This window comes from Ctenopharyngodon idella, chromosome 3, assembly GCF_019924925.1.
Source record: "Ctenopharyngodon idella isolate HZGC_01 chromosome 3, HZGC01, whole genome shotgun sequence".
Classification (NCBI taxonomy): Eukaryota; Metazoa; Chordata; class Actinopteri; order Cypriniformes; family Xenocyprididae; genus Ctenopharyngodon; species Ctenopharyngodon idella.
In genome coordinates, this window is record NC_067222.1 from 32332044 (window position 1) to 32356709 (window position 24666).

At 37.9% G+C, this 24666-nt stretch overlaps 1 protein-coding gene across 2 annotated transcripts in view; it reads right to left on the reverse strand.

Annotated features, from left to right (window-relative positions):
• Positions 1-18491, reverse strand: part of plekhh3 (pleckstrin homology, MyTH4 and FERM domain containing H3) — a 44991-nt gene extending 26500 nt beyond the window's left edge. Inside the window, exons 1-2 of one of the 2 annotated variants that reach the window (XM_051886338.1) lie at positions 17784-18491; positions 3962-4017 (exon numbers count right to left, since the gene is read on the reverse strand). In XM_051886338.1, coding sequence (XP_051742298.1) covers positions 3962-4017; positions 17784-17918 — 191 coding nt within the window. In that variant the 5' untranslated portion in view covers positions 17919-18491. Of the gene's footprint in view, positions 1-3961; positions 4018-17783 lie in introns of those variants that run through there. The other variant, XM_051886339.1, reaches the window with a different exon arrangement.
• Between the last annotated feature and the right edge of the window lie 6175 nt (positions 18492-24666).

The following is a 24666-nucleotide window of genomic DNA, read 5'->3' on the forward strand; positions in this document are numbered from 1 at the left end:
ATTTGTCATTTTCTTTCCTGTGGGAGATTGAAATTCATAGCCAGACTTGTGCTATGTGATTGTGTGAGTGAGTATGTGTTAGATGTTGGAGGCATTTGAAGTTTAAGTCTGGAAACTGTAAAGTAGAGGTTTATTCAATAGTCACAGCTGGAACGCAGGTTTGGACTGCTGTAGAGGATCTGTAGGGGGGTGAGGGTGGTGTGTATGTGTGTGTGTGTGTGTTAGAGGGGCTGGGGGTCTCCAAGGTTTCCACAGCTGTCCAATCAAACCCATCCTAAACCTACCCACTACGGCCCACTCTTTTCCCAGAGTCCACAACAGTGGCCCCCAAGAGGGGCCTACGAGTCGACTTCCTGTAAGAGGGAGAGCAGAACAGGAAGCAATTTGTCACACAGGATTAAACGGCAGGAATAATAGAAAGAGGAGAGGAAAATGAGTGTGCTTTTCTCCAAATCTAGACATGGAAGCCTTGAGGGAGAAAAGGCAAGAGAGAAATGCAAATAAATGGAAACATAAGATAAAGGGGCCAAGACAAAATATCAAAACGAACTGTCAATCAAGTGGTATGTTGACTTTACTGAAACATGGATAAGGGAAAGAGACATAGACATCAATTCAACTCATTATAAGATGGGTTAAAGAAATTTAGAGAGAGCAAGAGAGAACAGAAAAGATGATTTGGAAGGGAACGTGGAAAGTGCTGTTGAGAAGGTGGCTGTTGTTTGGTGAAAGATGTCAAATTAAACACCCTGAAAGGAAAGGAAAATCATGCTTGTTTATGGAAGTGACAGCAAATTTACTCCCCAAAAAACCTCTGCAGTCCAGCTGGTTAAAAAAAAAAAAAAAAAAAAAAAAAAAACAGTCTGCACATTAGGGGTCTCAAACTCAAATGACCTGGGGGCCACTTGGGTAGTTAAAGTACTTTTATAAGCACAATTAAAATTATTATTTATTATTTTACTATTTTAGGGTCAGTAACAAGAAGTTTTTAGTTGTATAAAGACTAGAAATAAATTGCAATTAATGCACATTTAATATTTGTAAATAATTTTATGTCAGAAACATTGCTTTGTGGCCAGCGCAACAGTGCTTCAGGCAATCCAATTTCAAGTTCACGTTTTTTTTCCCCATCCCATTTCCCTCTCCTATGACTTCTCTGCTTCAACTATCCGATCATATTAAAGGCAAAAAATATAACCTAAAAGGATATGCTGTAGTTGTGCAGCATGTGAATAATATTAAAAAAATGAATAAATAAGAAATGTTATTGAATGCCAAAACATAGAAGAGGAAAACTGATTTGAGGATTTAAGGATTAAGTTTTTTCACATGTGAGGGGGGCGAATGAAACTACCTTGTGGTTGAAGACGTGAACTCAGATGTTTTGTATGTTTTCAGTGGAATAGCGTCATGGAACTGGAAACTCTGGGGTTGGTAATACTGCCAGGCAAAACGGTTAATATGAAGGCAATGTAGCACTGTGTGCGTATCCCTCCCTCTTTGACGCTCTCTGTGGCCTAGGCTCACTAACCTAAACCATCTGTGTGGCCTACACTGACAGGAAACTGATAAAAGAAATGGAGGGATGGAGGAAAGGTAGAAAGAAGGGAAACATATTTTATGCACCCCTCCATAAACGTCCACTGAATCAAGGGGATTTCTTTCTTTTGTGTGTGTGTGTGTGTGTGTGTGTGTGTGTGTGTGTGTGTGTGTGTGTGTGTGTGTGTGTGTGTAAAACTTTTACTGCCAACTCCACGTGACTTACAGTAACAGACATCAATAGTTTGAGTAATCAATGGTTAACACAATAATGATAAAAGCTAATATAACCCAGTAACCCATTATACTCACACATACACACTCTCGAAGTTTAAATAAATCATTGGTTCGTCACTGTGATAACTGCTAACTCCCCACTGTCATAGCTGACATTATCATGACATTACAAATAAACAAAGAACTAAGTAGGTTCTTCACTCATTGTTTACACTTTTATTTCATACTTCTCTCTGCAGTACACTTCAGAGTGTGCAACAATCTCCATATTCACTATAGTTCACTTATGTGCCGTGTTGAACTGTAGTCAATAGATGATTGATTTTAATCCAATTAAAATGCGGTGCTGCTTATTTAGTAACCAAATAAGCTATGCCCTTGCTGGAAGGCTTGCACACACTTGACCACATGTGTATGTATATACAGAAGGCAAAATTGTCCCTATAAGTAGAGAAAATGGGGGACATTCAGGAACATCCTCATTTGGAAAAATTATTCATAAATAAAGATAATATTTTGTTAATTCTAAAAAGTTTGCTTTCTTTCCTAGTAATTATATATTTGGATTAGTTTCTAGTAATTTTAATTAGCTTCATATAACAACAATAGAGGTCTATGATATGCTACCATTTAGACAGCTAAGTAAACGTGTGTGTGTGTGTGTGTGTGTGTTTCAGGTATTCCCTAAATTATAGGGACAAAATGTCCCCACAAAGATGCCAATATTCGAAATCCTTGTCCATGTGGGGACATTTTTGGTCCCCATGAGGAAAACAGCTTATAAATCATATTTTATGTTTTTTGAAAATCTAAAAATGCAGAAAGTTTTCTGTAATGGTTAGGTTTAAGGTTAGGGGATAAAATATACAGTTTGTACAGTATAAAAAATATAATGTCTATGGAAAGTCCCCATAAAACATGGAAACACAACATATTAGAAACCATGAAAGTCCAGGCGCTCAGCTGTTGAAACGTGGGAAACACATTAGCACCAAGCTGTGACCTGTCAGGTTGACCCCTTAAATGGACTGACAGTGCAGAACAGCTGGCCAAGAGGAGAAAGACCTGAAACCTACAGCCAAAACATGAACAAAATGTTCTTTTGTTTGAGATAAAAAAAAAAAAAGGCAGAGAAAGGAAATAAACCAAAAGACAGATACAAAGACAATACATTTTTTCAGATATGGTGATTGAGGACAGTATGATGGAGTGAGACTTTCTGACCTCTGCTAAAAATAATACAGTTTACTCAAGAATACTGCCAAGACATTCCACATTCAGCCAGCTGAGCGAGACAGAAAGCATTCAGGATGACAGGACGTATGTGTCTAATCCGTGTTGAGACTGAGCGACCTCTAAACGTGATAAAAGAGACTGAGTCACTGTCTGGCTGAAGGTTTCAAGCAAATCTCAACCTGCTTAAACACACACACACACTTGCTCTAGATTCAAGGCTTCACAATCTTGATAATACAATAAAATAACTGCTCATTTATAGTGATTAATTGTACAGTAAAACATTTTCTGTATGTGTTTGATTCTTTGTGCTGTGACACACCCAAAGCTATGACACAGTCAGGCTGGCCCACATACCACCTTACAAGCGGCCGTATAAACTGACGCGTATATTTAAAAAAAATGCTGTTCTTCTCAACCTTCTATTCATCAAACAGTATTAAACAGTACAGTCATTTTCAACTGATAATAATAAGAAATGTTTCTTGAGTACCATATCATCATATTAGAGTGATTTCTGAAGGATAATGTGACACTGAAGACTGGAGTAATGATGCTGAAAATTCAGCTTTGACATTACAGGAATAAATTACATTTTAAAATATTAAAATAGAGAACAATACCTATTTGAAATTGTAATAATATATTTCACAATATACTATTTTACTGTATTTTTGATCAAATAAATGCAGCCATGGTGAGAGTAAGAGCTACTTTCTGTATGCTGGTATATATCAAAATACCATGGTATTTCAATTTGATACCACTGTCACTGTACCGCCACAATACGTTTTTCTAAGAGTATGTGCTGTACGGACTGACAAATCTATTTGTATTCACATCTCCCTCTGTCCAGGTTGGTGAAGGAGATGTAAGACAGACACACATGCGCGCTCACATACACACACACACACACGTCCTATTAAACATCATTAATGTCTGAACTCACCAGGGTGTGCCGTTGGCTGTGCGAGTGGGCTGAGACAGAGTGACCTCTAGTTGCCCCTGTAAAGGAGAAAGGACAGAACACATGGGCATCTGGCAGGTATTGATCTCACACTTCCCTTCCAGTAAACTCTGCTACATATTCTCAAAGGATGTGCAGTACATGGAGAACATTCAGTCTCTTTCACTTCCTCTGTTTCGATATCTTTAACAAACATCATACGGTTTGATTTGCTACTTCAGTTTTGGGTTGGCATGGTACCAAAGTTAGTGTCTTCTCATTTGTGTCATCATTGATGTCCATCAGAGTGTTTTGTTCCATTTCCTGTTTGTTTAGTTAATGTTTATTTTAGTGTGCTGTGTTAACCTAATGGTGTTTTGTCTCTGTTTGTTTGACCCTGTGCACCATCTATATATATATATTATAGCATTGGCCATTTTCTATGAATAGGCCACTTACGATGAATTATGATTCATCATGTGGCTTTATATTTAACTACCTGTATTATGATCAGTACCTTTTATGTTAAAAAAGATTTAGGCAAGTATATTATCATTATATCACTTAATAAAATATACAGTTCTAAGTTGTGAAAAGCTTCGATATGCCATCCCGTAATACCTGAAACAACGTCACAGTACAGTGGGGATCGAAAGTTTGGGCACCCCAGGTAAAAATTTGTATTAATGTGCATAAAGAAGCCAAGAAAAGATGGAAAAATCTCCAAAAGGCATCAGATTAGACATTCTTATAATATGTCAAAAAAGTTATCATTTACACTTTCAAAATAACAGAAAACAAAAAAATGGCGTCTGCAAAAGTTTGGGCACCCTGCGGAGTTAATACCTTGTACTGCCCCCTTTGGCAAGTATCACAGCTTGTAAACGCTTTTTGTAGCCAGCCAAGAGTCTTTCAACTCTTGTTTGAGGTATCTTCGCCCATTCTTCCTTACAAAAGTCTTCCAGTTCTTTGAGATTTCTGGGCTGTCTGTCACGCACTGCTCTGTTAAGGTCTATCCATAGATTTTCAATTATGTTGAGTTCAGGCGATTGTGAAGGCCATGGCAAAACCTTCAGTTTACGCCTCTTGATGTAATCCACTGTGGATTTTGAGGTGTGTTTAGGATCATTGTCCATTTGTAGAAGCCATCCTCTCTTTAACTTCAGCTTTTTCACAGATGGCATCAAGTTAGCGTCCAAAATTTGCTGAAATTTTATTGAATCCATTTTTCCTTCTACTCGTGAAATGTTCCCTGTGCCACTGGCTGCAATACAACCCCAAAGCATGATTGATCCACCCCCATGCTTAACAGTTGGACAGAGGCTCTTTTCATTGAATTCTGTGCCCTTTCTTCTCCAAATGTACCTTTGCTCATTCCGGCCAAAAAGTTCTATTTTAACCTCATCGGTCCACAGGACTTGTTTCCAAAATGCACCAGGCTTGTCTATATGTCTATTTGCAAACTTCAAACGCTGATTTTTGTGGTGAGGACGTAGAAGAGGTTTTCTTCTGATGACTCTTCTATGAAGACCATATTTGTACAAGTATCTCTTTATAGTGAAATAGTGTACCACAACTCCAGTGTCTGCCAGATCTTTCTGGAGGGATCGTGCAGTCAAACGTGGGTTTTGACTTGCTTTTCTCACAATCCTGCGAGCTGTTCTGTCTGATATTTTTCTTGGTCTTCCAGATCTTGCTTTAAATTCCACTGTTCCTGATGACTGCCATTTCTTAATTACATTCTGAACAGAGGATATTGGCATCTGAAAACGCTTTGCTATCTTCTTATAGCCTTCTCCTGCTTTGTGAGCGTTAACTATTTTCAGTTTCAGTTTTCTAGACAACTGCTTAGAAGAACCCATGGTGCTGATTGTTGGGGCAAGGTCAGATGAGTCTGGGCATTTAAAACCTTTGAGATTGACATCACCTGGTCTTTCCAGACGATGATTGAGAACAATCCATGACACTGTCAGGTCTCAGCTTTCCAAAGGGGGCGGTGCATGCTATAAACTCCGCAGGGTGCCCAAACTTTTGCAGACGCCATTTTTTTGTTTTCTGTTATTTTGAAAGTGTAAATGATGGAAATAAAATCTAACTTTTTTTGACATATTATAAGAATGTCTAATCTGTAATTTGATGCCTTTTGGAGATTTTTCCATCTTTTATTGGCTTCTTTATGCAGATTAATACAAATTTTTACCTGGGGTGCCCGAACTTTCGATCCCCACTGTATGTTAAGGTGAATTTCTAGCAACCACATCTGCTGTTTTATACTGTAAAATTTAACAGGATATTTTTTACAGTGACCAGTGTAATTGTGCAATACTCAATAATTAAAATCAGCAAAATTTAATAGCAACTAACAAGCTAATAATACACTTCTATAGTTAATAATAAGTTAAATTGAAGTAATAGAAGTATTAATATAAACATTTTAAACTACATTTTGTTGACATTCCAGGTTAAAAAAAAAAAAAGTTGGTCATGAAACAGCTGTTCTTACAAAAAAAAGTGGTAGTATTATACAAAAATGTCCATTGTTGTCCAATCTAGTTGCACAAACCATTCACAATGTGCTAAAAAGAATAGTGGACTCAAAAACTAGCTATCGGAGATGTTTTGGCTGTTGACGCCTATGCAGATGATTGACAGCGTGGGGGGTTATAAGCTTCAAGGGGATGTCCGGATTCTTTAGTGCATTCCTCAGGTCTGGCTTCCCCTTCCCAATCTCAGAGCTCATATTAAAGAGGGGAAGACGGAACCAGAAAAGAGCTCTGGACTCCAGTAGGGGTGCAGGAAAGGTCAAACTGAATGACCTGGAAACCCTTTGATGTGGCTCAACGCAGCTAACCAAAAGAAAATGTAGCAATTGGTGGTATTGGCAGTCAGCTGGTTGTATGGTGTTTCATCAGTCAGAATTATGAATTAATGATGAATTTAGTCATGTAATTTGTATAGCAATTTGTCAAACAACTGTACAAATGCCTAGTCTAGTGCTGTGAGCCATAAGGTCATTTCCTGGACTCAAAAAGTCTCCCTTGGTTGGAGAAAATCTCCAGTGTTCTGGTGATATAAAGCGGAGTGGTACAAAACTAACCATACTTCCTTTTTGCTACATAATATAGTGTAACATTCTGAAACTATCACACAAAATCACCCAGCAGTCTAAATTTGGACTTCCCATTGACCTCTATTGTTCTTAAATTAAGCTAAACAAGGCAAACATCACTATTACTACTCACGCTTAAGGTTAGGTATTTGAACAAATCCTTAGATACTAAACTAGTCTTGCACTATTTGATTTTGTCAAATCATGCAGCTTTTCAAGGGGACGTGCTATTTCATTTCCCTGTGGACTTACAACTTTCACCTGGTAACAACGCAGTCAGAAGAGTCGGAACACGCTAGCAACTGCAAAGCCACATGCTGAAACTACTAACTGCACAGCAATGCACTAAAAACACAGTTATAACATCCTAGCAACCATATCGCAACGCACTAAAAACAACCCAGAACACCCTAGCAACTGCATAGGAAACATGCTAATAAAAAATTTAAAAAAACACAGAGAACACTGCACATAATTGTGCTACAAACACAATCCTAGAAGCTGTATTGCAATGCGGCAAAAACACCCAGAACACCTTAAAATGTATAAAAGTTAAAATCTATTTACTATTATTTCTCTAACCAATTCCTAAACCCTGACATAAACTGACATAAATAAAAGGCATTACAGAGGATAAGCGGTTGGAAGAACTGATGAAATGAAAATTCACCCTATATATTTTCTACATGCATGTTATTGATCTTATTGTGAATGATTCATTCATGCATATTTCGTTTTTTTAATGGAGTCATGACATGAGAAATCAAATTTTGCTTGGTCTTTTGGCATATAAGAGGTCTTTTTATCATTCAAGTTCCATAACCTTAAAACGTCCTTGTCATCAATAAAAAAGCATTTATATAATCAAGCTGTAAAAAAGCTTTGTTTGGAACAGAGGTGGCATGTGACGTCACAGGGGCACAATCATTTGCATATGGATAGCGATGTCAGAGAAAAATGGATTCAGTTTATTTTTAACGAACGTCCTAGTCACGTCAGTGCTGACTTGCATACTGTACATTTTACCAACGACTGTTTTGAGAACAAGTCGCAATACGATATTGGCTTTGCCCAAAAACTTTTGCTCAAAGATCAGGAAACAACTGTTCTGGAATCAGCAAGGACCCCGCAAACATATTTCATTTTTAAACCGGTAATGACAGTTAAATTCATAATGAATAATCCTAGTATTTTTACTTCAAAGAACACTCTCTTTATAATGGCTGAAGCGGTCGATCACGCAGCGCGAGTTTAAAACTCCCGTTATAGTGATGCTCTTACACTACACAGTGAATCTCTTACTGTATTTAAATCATGTTTGCATTGTTAGTTAGTTATGGTGAAAGCATTTCGTGAGAGCGCAGAAATTGCATTGCAACGACGAGATCACTGCATTCACATGATCAACAGACTGTCATCTGCTCAATGCTCATCACTGCAACCTTCCATGTGATAGATAAGTAATAGATTTAATATATTATATTAATATATATTTAATATAATGCAATAATCTACACTTTTCATGATTTGCTAATCTCAACAGCTGTAATAGTAAAAATGTGGTAAAAGTATTCGAAAGGATTCCACATGTAAGATGTCAGCCAATCACAGCAGTGGATGTTTACACTGAAATCTCACAGCAGACACGCCCCTTAAAACAGAGCGTTCAAATCAGAGGCCTAAAATCAGGGTAGAAAATAGCCATTTATTTCTAAATTATGACAATTCTTTGATGTAAAAATCATATTAACATTATAAGTGCACCTCAGGAATCATTATAAAATAATTTAAAAAAATCCATTTCATGACCCCTTTAATTTATTTTTGACCTCTTAATCAAAAGGTTGAGTTTTGCTTTTGAGTTTTTCTGATTTGGCTAACATTCTTCAGTAATTTAGTCACTAGGCCATAAACACACACACACACACAATCACACATATGCATACCCCTATGAACAAGTGCACTTAGTAACAGCACCTCTTCTGTAGTAATTGGCAGTGGATTCAAGCACACGCACACACACACACACACACACACACACACACACACACACACACATACATACTCAACTGCTGCAGGCAGATCATAACATTCAAAACGAGGGCCGTTCACAGAACTGACAAAGATACAGAGAACTTTTGTGCTCAATCCGTCTACACGCAATACCAACCCAGTTCTGCCCCACCCAGCCCCTCTGGACCAACTCTGTCCCGCAGCCAGCCCTTCACACCCAGTGGACAGTAAATACACACTGGCCTTCCCTGTGGACAGATCTGATGTCAGCTTTAGTTTCCTCTCTGTGCTACTTGACAAACATGTAAACCTGAATATTACCCCCAAAATAAAAATTTTGTCATTATTTAAACATCATTTTCATGTTGTTCCAAAACTGTATGGCTTTCTTTCTTCGGTGGAACACGGAGAAGATATTTTTGAAGAAATTTTCTAAAATTGAATTTTTTTCTAAAACTGTATTGAAAAGATTTTTTCAATACAGTGAAAAAACAGGGTTCAATTTTAGAACATTTCTTCAAAAATAATATTTTTTGTGTTCCATAGGCATGAGGATGAATAAATAATGACAGAATTTTCATTTTTGGGTGAACCATCCCTTTAATGGCATACGAGAGGAGGGGACGAAGAGAAAAAGAAAAAAAAAGAAAGAAAAAAGACACAGAGGGAAATATTTCCTACTTTGAATTATGTTGCCTCTGTCAACACTATTAACCTAAAACACACACAGAGTGAAGCCTTCGATACCTTCTGGGAGGTGATGGCTACAAATAAACGTGTACAAAAGTGTCCTGAAGGATTAGTTTGCTCCTACCGTTTTGCCAGCAATTTTCTTGTGAATGGTGCTGTAGTCAATAACAGCAGTGTTGCGCCATACAGGCAGAGAGCAGCCCGCAATTTGCAATAAATACTGTTTATGAGCGGATTCTAGTTAAAGTTGATTTCCAGGAAAATTACAAGGAGACTCATTTATACAACCATGTATTTCTACCCACTGAGATGACCATCTGACCCCTGTCAACCGCCCACCCACTGGCAGGCCCGGGCTGCGGTGCCACGCTCGGCTTGTCTGCGGGTTCCCGTTAACGGCTGGTATGCGTTGGCTTTGATTCTGCCCTTTGGTCCAGTGACTTGGTGAGGTTTATCAAAATCGATCCCGGCTGTAAACTGACTCATTCTGACTCCCCACATCAGCTGTAACTCTAACCCCCCCTCACCTTGACCTCTTTCACAGACACGCACTTCTATGTGTGTGTGCGTGAGCGTGTGTCCAAGTCTGTGCCGCTCTGTGGCATCATGTTTCGGGGCTTTGGCACAGCCTCGGAGGAACGTTCCGTGCTGGGCCGGGGGCTCCTGAGGGTCACGAGGCTAAGGAGTCAGGAAGACGGTTCTTTTATTACACAAACACTTTCAAAGAAACTTAAACATTTCAATGAAAAGCAAATACCATTTTTCTTTTTCTATTCCGAGTTTAAATTAGATTTCTTGTAAAATTTTGGTAACACTATTAACTACGACATTCACCTCAAACTCCTTATTTACTGCTTATTAATAGTTAGTAAGGTAGTAGTTGTAGTTTAGGAACGGGGTAGGATTAAGGGATGTGGAATATGGTCATGCAGAATGAGGCATTAATTTGTGCTTTATAAATACTTATAAACAGTCAATATGCAAGCTAATAAACAACTAGTTAAAAGTAAGAATTATTCCTCATACTAAAGTATTAGCAAAATTTCGTTTAAATGCAGCAAAATGTATCACTGAACACTATCTGAACGTAATAAATCACCGTGTCAAGAAAACATTAAAATATTAGCGCATTCTGAGGTGCATGTGACAGGTTTGGCACTATATCTATGAAACGCCATCCAGGTCAGTGGCAAGACGCTTCACAATTAGCACGCCACAATTTACAACTACAGCTGCTAAGTTTAGTACACACACGCATTCACAATGATGGCCTAGTAAGATGGACGGCTGTGGTCTCTGCCAGAGGAAGAGTGGAAATAAAAGAGCAGGAGGATGGAGGTGAGAAAGAAGGTAAAGTGTGTTACAGAGCAAAAGGGGTGTGTATAATGAAACTCGCTTAATGTTTAACCAGGGTGGAGAGGCACCATAAATGTTGGACAGGCTCAGCAGGAGAGACTGAGAGGTGTCATTAAACCTCTCTTTCTCACTCTCTCTTCACCTTTCAGTTCCTCTGAGTGACACATGCTGCTTCTTTTAACCCGTAGAGCTTTAGGCACAAAAGCACAGATTAGAATTCAGAATTCATCAAAATCAGATGAATTTCAGGAAAGGACAGATCCAAATTCTTCTTTGGTAGCATGACTTCCACAGCAAGCCACTTCCCAAAACATATCAAGAGTTTACAATGCTCAAAGTTATTTAGTTATTTTTTGGGGGGGTTTTTTACACAATAGAGTGATGACATCATTTTGTTGGCCAACCCGGCTCTCTGGTTCACACAACAAAAACCCAACAGGATTTTTCCATTGGATTATTGCAAAAAAAAAAAAGGTCTGTGACCATCAAAATGTTTGGTTCATCATGATAATCTTCACAAATGAACACAAAATTGAAGGAATTTGAAGCCTAAATACAATCACCATGATGTAAACAGCTACACATAGGCTATAAAAAAACTACACCATGGTCAAATTACTTCAGCATCACCATTAATAAGCTTCCGACAACTCTTTATTTAGTCTTTATTTTAAAAAAAAATTCCTTGAAAGAGCACAATTATAAACACAATGAGGTTGTAAAAAGCGGACTAGTGAGAAGATGAAGTTTCCTGTTCGGTGTGATGACATTTAATGTACCTGATAACAAGTGGCTAAATGGGACTACAGAGGTTAGCAACTGCCTTTTTCACAACAAGAAAAATCGAATTTTTAAAAAAAAAATCGAAATTGTGTATTACTCATGTATTTTATGTTGTGGAATAAAACATGAAAAAATGACCTAGTGTTCAAAAACCAGACTCTATTTCAGACATTTAGCCAATAATCTATTAAAAAAAAGCATTGACTTCGGGACGATTGAACTGGAAGTTCAAAAATGTGAACTGGTTACTGGGTTTTGGCCTACAAAAATATGTCCTCCCTGCAGCACTCTATATCCAAGTAGAGTCTGATCAGGGGTTTAAGTCAGTTAGGAAGACTGGGAAAGGTATGGCGTGTGAGCGGGACCTCTGGCAAGAGCATTCTGGGATGAGGAGCAGGATGAATCATCCGGGCAGGAGATGCCGTGATGGGTTTGTTCCGTTGCTCACTTCCGTTCGTATACCCCAAGAGACAGGGTTGAGTAAGCAGGCGGAAATGCCACTGCTCTGCCAACCACGGGCCTCTGGAGCAGATGTTCGTCTGTGTGCATTTTTTTTTTCCTATGGTTCTACCCTGAAGGGACTTTTAGGGACAGGCAGGACTAGCCAAACAAAACATAATATTAATTCACCTTTTTCTTCCCGAGTGTTTGTTATGTGAAACGCCAACACTTCAACTTTTTATACCGAATTTCAAAGTATCACTCAAACCCGTTTTTATGTTTATGTAACAGTTTGTCTAAATTACGGTGTGTTGCTGGCAAACTATAAGACTAAAAAGTGAAAACATAAGGGGAAAAACAAATGTAGCGTTATGGAAAATCAGTTTATTTTGCCCATATCTCTGTAACAAAAACAACAACAAAACATTAAACCTCAATTTAAACCTGCATAGCGCACGATTTTGGCTCGCTGTAGAGGGTGTGGGGGAAATACCATCTCAAAGCTCTGTGGTTCTACAGTTATACATTAACAGCACCAGGTCTGTGCCAGAAACTCCCGCCAGTTTGTGTTTCTTTCCCAGGATGCCCTGCTCCTCACCTCAACAGCTGCAGTGGGCGGGTGTCCTGGTGTCATAACATCTTCAAGGCACAGCCTGAATGTCAAAAACAAAAAGAAAGAAAGTTCTGTGTCTCCTAAGAGGAACACAGAAGAGTGAAGCGAGGGTAGTTCGTCACTCTAAAATAGGAAAGAGGGGGGAAAGCAAGAGCATGAAGGACAAACAGAGGCACTCTTTCAGCTCGCCTGCTGTCTGTTTGGCCAGCTTGATTACGGGACCACTGCTGACGTAAGAGTCTCTCACATGGAGGAGCAGATCCCTGAACCAGCACTACAGTGCTGCACACCTCCAACAGGCTATAATGGCCTAAAAGGGAAAGTTTGTCACCTCTGTGTTATTCCAAACCTGCTCTCTCTAGTGGAAGAAAGACATTTTGAAGAATGTTTCAACTGTTTTTGCACCCCATTGACTTTCATTGTATGGACAAAAAAACAGTTGAAACATTTCTCAAAATATGTTATTTTATGTCCCACAGAAGAAAGAAAGTCATTCGCCATGAGGGTGAGTAAATAATGAATGAATTTTTATTTTTGTTTGAACTATTACCCTTTAATTTAGCATTATAAGTTATGAGCCAAAATATTCATACTATACTAGGATGAAATGTACAGTGTTGGGGGTAACGCATTACACAGTCTTTAGATTAGATTTAGAAATATGCTGAACTCCCTTCTCCTGTATCCTATTCTTCTTTAATCCAGAACGGCAGCACAGCTGAAAGGTTTGTTAGAGCTGCGCCTTCTACTGTACAGGAATAAATATGCATTTCCTTCAGCCTGAAGCTTATTCATTTCACTTTAGATTTGAAAGGGCCTTAACATTTGTTAAAATAGAACTTTTTTGTTGTTAAAAAAACAAACAAGCAAGCCCTTTTTTGAGAAAAAGTAACGCAAATGTAATGTAACGCATAAAAGAAGTAACTAAGTAACGCAATTAGTTACTTTTTTAGGGAGTAATGCAATATTGTAATGCATTACTTTTAAAAGTAACTTTCCCCAACACTGGAAATGTAGGGTTTGTTTCAGCATATAAATATAGTTCAGATGTACATTCGGGTTAAAGGTGGATCTGTCGAGATGATACATTCAGCTGCGGTCTCCTGTGGCACAAAAAAAAAGGACCGTTAACAGTCACTGCAGAGAGGAAGTATCCAAACACACACGTCTGTGGGGTCTGACCACCTGCTTGAGTGTGTGGCCTACAGAGGGTTGGGTGCAATGGAGGAGGTCTTTGTGTAAACACGTCAATGGATGTTTCCGGAGCGGGCTTTCCTAGACTTCAGCCAAACCAGTCCTCTCCAGACCCTCCGTGTCTTCCAAGCATGCATTTCCTCTCTGGCAATAATAGTTGACAGTTAAAGCCCAACTTCCTTAAGTACCTGGTTTTAAGTCTGACTAGGGGAAAAAGCTTGCTAATATTTCATCAAATTGAGCAAAATGGGTAATTAAACTTCCTTAATCAGTTCTTTGAAGGACATTAAACTTATATAAATGAAGCTAAACTGATTTAGCCTGCAAAATTCCCAATTGGAAAATCCAGTAAGCTGTTAGCTATGTTTTGGAATAGGGTAGCTAGCTAGTCTAAAGGTGTGGTCACATTAGAGAAATTTAGAGGGCAAAAAGGTCCATTGTATTGTTGGTAGTACAGCGATGTATGAAACACAAGTCACTTTCAAACCAAGCAGCTTTTTGTTGTCATGGATTTGTTGGATTTGATGTGTCAATGTGAATTCGCATGACCAACTTAAACCCCATGTGAAATCTGCATGGGGAAATTCCTATTTGCGTGGATTCTCAGTGATATGACTGGGTTTCTCACACGGAAATTCGCCAGTAAATGTAACTGCACCTTAAGCAAGTCATTAGCTGGTCCAAACTGATCATGGGCTGGTAGAACATTTTGGACCAGCTTAAGATGGTCAACCTGGATTTTGATATAAACCAGCTACCATGTTGCACAGTTACCAGTTTAGCTAAATTTTCCAACATGTCCTTAAAGAATCAGCTTTGTTAGTCCAAACCCCCAAAGGGTAGAGTGCTAATTATAAACAACAAAAAATAGACGTCATCACGACCTAAGAAGCAACCACACCGTTTCTTCTAGAAAGGACAACTGAAGGTTGTTGCTCGGACTATTGATCCTGCCTGGCATGAAGAGGAAGCCTGGCTTTGCAAATGCACTCTAGATATCAATATTTTTTTTTAACAATAATCAATAATGTCACCGTGGCTACAGTGAAAATAGCAAGAGTGAATTGTGGTGGTGCAACAGCAAGAAAAGGCTGATGAATCATAATTAAAGTTCAGGCTGTGTGTGCCCTTAAACAATGACTCAGCAAATGGTAATTCATATTACAACAGGCATTCAAACAGTTAGAGCTGATTATCAAGTCTTTAAAGCTGTTTTATTACTGTATATGTGATACCCAAAGATGTGGTAACCGTTCAGTTGACTATGTAACATTATCTAACGGTTACATCACATACCGGAGTCTGGCTGTGTTCAATGAATCAGATTAATCAAATTTAATCATGCAATCAAATTCAAACTGAGTTTGTCTAAAACTCCAGAAATCACCCATTCAGATGTCTAAATTTAGTCTGTACCTTTAGACTATCTCATCTTACACTTTAAAAAGTGTTGGGGTTTTTTTCCTTTGGACATGTCTTTTCTCGTTTATAAGGACTGCCATTGGTTCCTCTTTAGAAAAAAAAAAAATAGGCGCATGATGACCCTGGGGAAAAGGGGGGATGCACTGACCTATTAACCTCCTATATTCTCTACCCCCATTACCCTGACACATGCGCACACATGCAGAAATCCTTCACAGAGCCATAAATGGGTTAATGGCATAAGACTTCAAGGAAATATGGAGATTATTGATTTTAGAGTGATTAGTCCATAGAGGATGGATGGGGTGGGGAAAAAGGGAGTAGGGGAGATAAGAGGTCAGTCCATAAGAGATTGCTGCAAAAGGTCCCTTAGGCTGTTTCTTATTGATTGGTCCAGTGTATTGTGTGTAACATGATTTCACAATATGGGCCTGATTATAAAACCAGTGAAAGACTCATAAAGTGTGTGTGTACATATGTCCAGACATGTCAATATCTCTTCATACCTGCCTATCGGAGGACTGATATAAACTGTAGACAGTGCATTTGAGGTAAGTCAGCATTACATGTGAGTGTTGGGTTATAATTGAGTGTGGAATACTTTTAGTTGTCGGCGATTAGCCATCCCAGGAAGTACATAGGGTCTACTGGAAATATTTCTGCTTTAATTCAGAACAGCTCAAAACAGCCTTTGTGTGAGTGTGAGAAAGTCTCACTGGCTGTTGAAAAACTCATTTAGTGTACAAGAGGGGATCAATACCAGAGATTTTACTGACAGAGGAGCCATTATTAAATATTTGATCATGCGGATGTGTTCAGTTGCACAGAGGCGTAAAATAGATGGGGAACCTGAGTGCTGGCTCAGCTGAATGCCCTTCACTGTTCATTACATTTCACAGGAACCCTTCATCTCTGTTTTCTTCGCTATGATTTATACCTTTTAACGCACATAGGCTAATCATGAAACACCTCAACATTAAGCTCTTGTGTGTAGGAACAGTGGAAAAATAATACATAAGAAGTACAGACAAAGGATCAACTACATATTTTGTGTCATTCATTTTTTCACTGTAATAGGGTTGCTAGGATTAAAAAGCCCTCAAAACCACAACCATAGTGAACATGTATGTATGAAAGTCTCACAAATTATATATGGGAAGCACTGGTATCTAGCATGCAAAGCTTGAGTGCTTCTCTTTAATTCTCAAAATATGACCAGTAAAACTGGTTTTGCTAGAATAACCTTGGTGTTCTCATCACACTCCATTTCCACCACTTAAAACTGAGAAATCAATACATTTGTCCATGTCAGTGCTGCTTCAAATATATTTCAACATTATTATAAATAATTCACACATAGATGAATGAATATTTAAAAAAATCACGCTCTTTTGAGCATCATACGCATGTATAGAATGTTTGAGAATGCCTCTGATTACGGCAATAAATAATACAAATTATAATTTTAATGTTAATTAAAAATTTTCTAGTATCCTTTCCAATTTCACTAGTAACTATTCATTACATTTTAGTACTTATTCATTAGATACTAGCACTTATACCAATACAAAACTAGTAGCTATTCCATTAACTGCTAGCACTTATTCTTTACATAGGCACTTATTTATTTTACTACTAGTCATTAGTTTTAATAGTACTTATTAAATAGACACTAATACTTAATCATTATACATGGCACGTAAAAAAGGCAATTGTGACTAGCAAGACAAGTAATATAACTAATGATATTCAGATTAGATGCTAGTAGGGTCTCATAAATAAGTACAAGTATCTAGTAAATAAGTACTAGTATAGGAGGACTAAATACTAGTAACTATTGAGAGAGTTTCTATACCTACAAAAAGTACTAGTACCAAATAAAAAGTTACTAAACTGGAATTGGCATACTAGTTGAAAGTGAGATCTAAACCACACATTCCCAGAAAATTAGATGTGTTAATTTATTTTGAAACTATGAAACTTACTTGTTACTTTTGTGATAATGACTAGAAAAGTATTAAGTTACTAGACCATTTGAAAATGATAAATATACGTTTTTAAAAAGTTAGAGTAACATCAACACATATTAGTTAACTTAAACTAAAGGAATGAACCATGACGGATGTCATACTGTGATGGCCAAAACTGCTGTCTAGGTAGTCAGCTTACTATGTTTTGAGACAGCTTTAGTTTTGTCTACATACCCGTCCAGTGTGTGTGTGCTCGTCCTGATTGCGTAACTCGAAAGACTCTTCCTCCTCTTTCTCTCCATGATCCCGAGCCAGCAAACTGAAGCCTTGTCTGCAGCACACAAGCCACCAAAGTCCCTGCAAAGGCATTCAAATCACGGCGTGTCGTCCAGTCTCTATCCGTAAATGTCCAGTGATGTCCACCGTCCCGGTGCTGTCGTGCAGATGGGACAGATGGAGGATGTCTAGTCGCATGAATTGGACTGATTCAAGAGAATAAACTCCTCGATTTCGGCTGGGACTACTGAGAAATGGCGCGTTTTATCACACGGGGTATATCCAGATACGTGTCCAACTTCAGAAAAAGACTGATAGAAGACTTTGATCCCACGGGTACTTTCAAAATGAGAGTAGATAAAACATCGCGTCTTTATCGGCTTGTGCCGCGTCTCTGATTCTGCGGGACATGAGCATGCAGACTCTCTCAGTAGCATGAGTGAAGGGGCGGGGCGAGTCACCCCATGCGTTCGCTATCGCAAGGTGATTGGCTCATCACGCACACGCCCAGAGAAAGTCACGCCCCCTGTCTGGCTCGCTTTACATGTGATGTAGGCATTTCAGGAAATGGAAGCAATTCAGTGATGGGAACAGAAATATTTAACTCTCACTCTAAAGCAAGCAACAAATGTCAAATGCCTGTTCTTAAACCTCAACTGTAGACAATGCACAATAAAAAATGTACCTTTTTACTAACTTTTTTGCACTCTGTTTACTTAGTAGTTGTTATACATAAGAGTTATAAGAGTCCTTGTCTGACTCCAGACTATCATGATGTAATCACAGAAGGGTTATCTACTTTGAATGGCAAAGTGAAATTCGGCTTCTATTATTTGGTTAGTGCTGGAACGTGGAGACTGTGCAGTTGCATTAACAAGTAAGTGTGAAGTTCTGGGTAAAGGGGTGAATGAGCACTCTTGTGTTTTGTGTGTGTGTGTTGGGGGGTAAATGTAGTCTCCTGAAACGCATTATGTGCCTGAATGGAAAGCAGATGGACTCCTTTATTCCAGGAAACTCCTGTCACGAGAGGCTCTGAAGAGAGGGAGACAGACAGAGAAAGAGGGGAGAGGGTAAGAGCACCAGAAAGACTTTTTGTGTGACTTCCAAAAGGTCTAATGATCCCCCTTCCTCTTTATTGTCTTGTGCAATGTCTGTTTTCTACATTTTTTCTGTCATTCATTATATTTTTATGGCTTGCAGAGTAAATGACTCCATGTGGACAGCAAACAAACAACACTAATTTTCATTTAGTTTAATTGCACCTATCTTCCAGGAAATGACTGGTCAGATCAGTGTTAGCATTAATCAAAGGAATCAGTCTGAAAACTGAATTCAAATAGCTGAAATATTATAAATAAAAGTGACCACGAGTTGTGTATTGGCTCATAAAAAGGTTTCTCGACCCTGCTAAACTACACTGATTTGCTGTTCTTAGCTGATTTAAGATGGTCTCCAAACCTAACCACTTAAAAGTGGGCAAAACTCCTCTAAAATCAGCAAAACCCATCAACCATTGGTCAAACAAATAGATAGTCCTGCCCCAAATTCACACCATTGGTTGTGCCATTGTTGCTGTGTGTTGATGAATGGGGAAATCAACCTATACTACTGTTAAAAAGTTTGGGGTCTGTAAGAATTATTAAAAATTTTTTAAAAGAAGTCTCTTATGCTCACCAAGGCTGCATTTATTTGATAAAAAAAAAAACACAGTAAAAACAGTACTACTGTGTACTACTGTAACTGTACTACTAAATATTATTACAATTGAAAATAGCTGTTTTGTATTTTAATGTATTTTAAAAATGTAATATATCCTGTAATGTCAAAAGCTGAGTTTTCAGCATCATTACTCTAGTCTTCATGTCACGTGATCCTTCAGAAATCATAATAATATGCTGATTTGCTGCAGAATAAACATTTCGTATTATTAACAATGTTGAAAACAGTTGCACTGCTTAATATTTTTCTTTGATGAATTAAAAAGAACAAAAGACCAGCATTTATTTGAAATAGAATTTTTTTTTTTTTGTGACAAAATATACTACCAGTCAAAGTTTGGAAACATTTCTATTTTTGATGTTTTTGAACGAAGTCTCTTATGCTCATTAAGGCTGCATTTATTTCATAATAAATACAGAAAAAACAATAATATTGTGAAATATTATTACATTTTAAAATTATGGTTTTCTATTTTAATATACTTTAGCATATAATTTATTTCTGTGATGCAAAGCTGAATTTTCAGCATCATTACTCCAGTCTTCAGTGACACATGATCCTTCAGAAATCATTCTGATATGCTGATTTGATACAATGTTGAAAAAGTTGTGTTGCTTAATATTTTTTTGGAACCTGTGATACTTTTTTCAGGATTCATTGATGAATAAAAGGTTAAAAAGAACAGCATTTATTCAAAATATAAATCTTTTCTAACAATATAAATCTTTACTATCACTTTTTATCAATTTAACACATCCGTGCTGAATAAAAGTATTAATTTCTTTCAAAAAAAAAAGAAAGAAAAACAATTACTGACCCCAAACTTTTGATCGGTAGTGTATATTGTTACAAAAGATTTCTATTTTAAATAAATGCTGATATTTTTTAACTTTTAATTCATCAAAGAATCCTGAAAAAGTATCACAGGTTATAAAATAATATTAAGCAGCACAACTGTTTCCAACATTGATAATAAATCAGCATATTACAATGATTTCTGAAGGATAATGTGACACTGAAGACTGGAGTAATGATGCTGACAATTCAGCTTTGCATCACAGAAATAAATTATATTTTAAAGTATATTAAAATAGAAAACCATCATTTTAAATTGTAATAATATTTCACAATATTATTGTTTTTTCTGTATTTATTATGAAATAAATGCAGCCTTAATGAGCATAAGAGACTTTGTTCAAAAACATTAAAAATAGTAAAGTTTCCAAACTTTTGACTGGTAGTGAATCTTCACTTTAGCTGAAGAAATTAATTTCTATCCATAAAAATCCTACTGACCCTAAACTTTGGGATGGTAGAGTATGAATGCCTTGCATAGTTGCCTAAGTATTTTAACATCAAAAAATTACTCAGTTTATCCATAATCCAGTTGGCAAACAAAATTGAGAGAAAATATCACTTTTTGAAATTTCCTCAAAGTAAGTTCATAAATTTTTACCAATTGTGTCTTAAAGCTTATTTTTTCCATCACACATTGTCCATCTTTCCACTCTAATCCTTCTTTCCCTGAAGCCTCACACAGAATCCAGCTCGCTCATGTACACCCATAAATCACGCTATCAAAAAGCACACCAAACACACTCTTGCTCGAGCATAAGCACGCCGATGACACATGATATTTTTCAGGGCCCCTCTGTGCCTGCGCTCTCTTCGCTCTCGCTCTCTCCCTATGCCTTCATTTCCTCTCGTTTGCTCTGCTCTGCTCTCTGCTGACTCTCTTCACACATTTATCATTCCACAAGCTGGCCCTGGTGTTTGTCTTTAAGTCTGCCTGTGGCTTTACCAAACACTTACGCACACACACTCGAGCAGGGTATAGCGTGCTGTCCAGTGAAAACCCCCTGCTTGGCATCTCTCTTTCAGTCTCTACCTCGTCCTTTCTCTCTCTCTCTCTAATATATCACCGTATCATTTTCCTCACGGCTTATAATTCTGCTTCTCTCTCTTCTCATCTTCCTTGTCATGCCGCGTCAGACCTGCCTCCCACCTGACCTGCTCCTGGAACAGATGGTTTATTTTTAGAGTGCTCTTTCTTTCTCCCTCTTTTTCACTCTCTCTGCCCACGCTAAGAAGAAAAAGGGAGTTTTGTGTCTATATATGGCTTGTGAGAGAGTGAGGTTTTCAAGAAAAAACAGACTGTCATTATCACACCCATCTTTTGTCTCTGAAGACAAGGGAGTGAGAGGAATTTAACCACACTGATGTTTTCAGTTTTATGTCTCATTTTCACAAAACAAACATTAAATCTCCTTGTGGAAGCCTTTCTTTCGGTTTTTGGTCTTGATGCCACAGTCCGTTATGCCTCCACATACTCTCATCTGTTTAAATGAGTTTTTTTCAGGGTTTTTTTTTTGCTATATTGAATTGGTCTCACTCATACTGTAGTAACAGCAATACTGACATTACTGCATACTGTTTAACTCTCCTAAACTTCTCAAAAAATGGTCACACCTCGGGTGTTTCTACCAGGAACAGTAAGAGTGTAACTTTTTTTTTTTTATGAAAAGATATAATGCTAATTTCCCTGAAGCAGTAACATTAAAATTAATTTAAATTCCATGATTTAAAATAAAAGTGTGATGATATTGTGTAGTTCATGGGAATGTGATTCATGGTCTTTTTACTCTGCTTCACTTTTCCTCTCTCCCTTCATGCCTTGCATTCAGGTCCCAACTTGGTGTGATTGACATTTCCTGTCTGTGAGGTCGTTTTAGGCCTTAAGGTGTTGATGCTACTTGAGAAATGGGATGGAGTCAAGCCCTGAGTCAGCCTGACATTAGACAGACACCACACTCATAATATTCATCCTATAAAGCTCTTCTACTTCGAACTGCTTGTTCATGAATACACTTTTTCTCTTGTTTTGTTAGTACACAGTCTTATTCTCCAGACTTTTTTCTATCTTTGTTTATTCGTCCTACTGGCTTGTCTGAAATGTGGCTGAATACCTCAGAAGCTGTAGAAGTCAGAGGTCACCTCTGGCCTTGTAAATCTAAGTCTGAGACACAGCAAATGACCACCATACAAACATTTACTATACTGTGTCATGGTAGATGTGTTAGGAAGATATACGTAGTAATGCCTTTACTATAGTTTTTTGGCACAGGGGCCACATTGGGCTTTAAATGAGGCCATATATAATGCTCTCTGAATTATAACTGCAATTGCTTGATTGTTGTGCACTGTTGACAAAAAAAAAGCATCCAAAATGAGAATGACAACAAGTGGTTTATACAATATCTGTGTTTCGTTTCTTAAAGGTTATCAATGAGAAGGTTTGCTCACATAAGTGGCACCAAACAGAGAAAACTGCCTCTGCAATGAACACGTGAACTATATTAAACCTTTCTGTGCAGAATATTGTGCTTAGCAGTGCCTTTTTGCAATAGACAACTTGGAAGTGCCTCAGAGTAAAAAGTAATAAAAGGTAATTGTGAGATGAAGTTTAAAACAAAGTCACATTGTGAGATATACAGTAACATTGTCAGATATGAAGTCACATTGTGAGGTATAAAGTCAATCTCTCATATATAAATTTGCAATTAGGAGAAACGAAACACAATTACGCAATAAAAAGTCACATTGTGAGCTATAAAGTCAAGATTTTATGAAATTAAGTCAGAATTCTGAGATACAAATCACAATAACCTTTTTTTTTACTCTGAGGTGGAAGGAGAGAGGAGAGCACATGTTCATTGCCAAATTGGGTGGTTTGGATTTTGAAATCTGGCAACACTGAGCTTGTTAAAATGCTCATGAAGGCATGTTAGGTCCTACTGTAAGATAATGGAGCTATTAAATGAAAAATGTTTTCATTATAAATGACCTGTAGGCCTGATTAAGTTGTGTGGAAGGCTGGATCCGGGCCGTGGGGCATAGTTTATACATGTCTGTTTTAGAAGAATCAGTGTATTTGTATATGACTCTCTCTTCTTTGTGTGTGTGTGTGCGTGTGTGTGCGTGCGCATTTTTGTGATTTATGAGGACACAAATTTGTATAATGACATGGGTATTACACTGGTATTACGACGAAAACATGAAATATTTCATGAGTCCTCATATTTAAAATAGCTTTAAAAACATACTAAACAATGTTTTATTAAAAATGTAAAAATGCAGAATGTTTTCTGTGATGGGAAGGTTTAGCAGTAGGGGTAGTGCAGGGGGATACAATGTACAGTTTGTACAGTATAAAAACCATTACGCCTATGGAATGTCCTCACTTTGATAGCAAAATAAACCTGTGTGTGTGTGTGTGTGTGTGTGTGTGTGTGTGTGTGTCTTTACTCCTCTCCCAATCTCTCTGGAAGGAGGGGTGTCAGGGAGAGGGCACATAGGAGAAAAAAAAATTCTCTCCATAAACTTTTGACCTCTATTCCCATCCCCCTTTCACCTCCCTTCATGGTCTCCATTACTCAATCTTTAACCCTGGTTCCTTCACCACTTTTCCCCCTCTCCTCTTACACAAAAACCTGCTCACAGCCCATTTAATTTCCGTAAAGCACACTATATGTGTCCCTCATATAACGGTCTCCCTTGTGGACACATTCTGCTGCTCCTTTACAGGAAGTTGTTGTTTTACTCTGCAGCTATCAAGCGAGTGCCACTCTTTGTCTTTATGTTAACGCCATTCAGAGTGACCGTCCTGGTATTTCCTTCTGCAAAATATTTCTCTCATGGTCACAGCAGAGACAGAACAGGATCTGAGAGACTTCTCAGTTATCTGATAAGTAGCTGATTTCTGTCCATTGTGAACTGGCCTAGAAAATTAAAGGAGAAAAGAGGACATAAACAAAAGCAGACCTTATCATGTCTTGCATCAGAGTCATACAACAATAACCAGGAAGAAATGCTTAGATCTGTGAATGCATACACAAACACAGACACATATATTCATATAGGGTTGGTTGGAGCACAGGAGGAATAAGACAAAACAGTAGGAAAGCAAAACAAGCAGCAAGAGAAAACCAGCATCCAGACACCCACATTCTGTACGGTATGTGCACACTAAAGAGGGAGAAAGATAAGACCACCTGGAACTCTCCCACTCCATCTTCTCTTCTCTTCTCTTCTCTTCTCTTCTCTTCTCTTCTCTTCTCTTCTC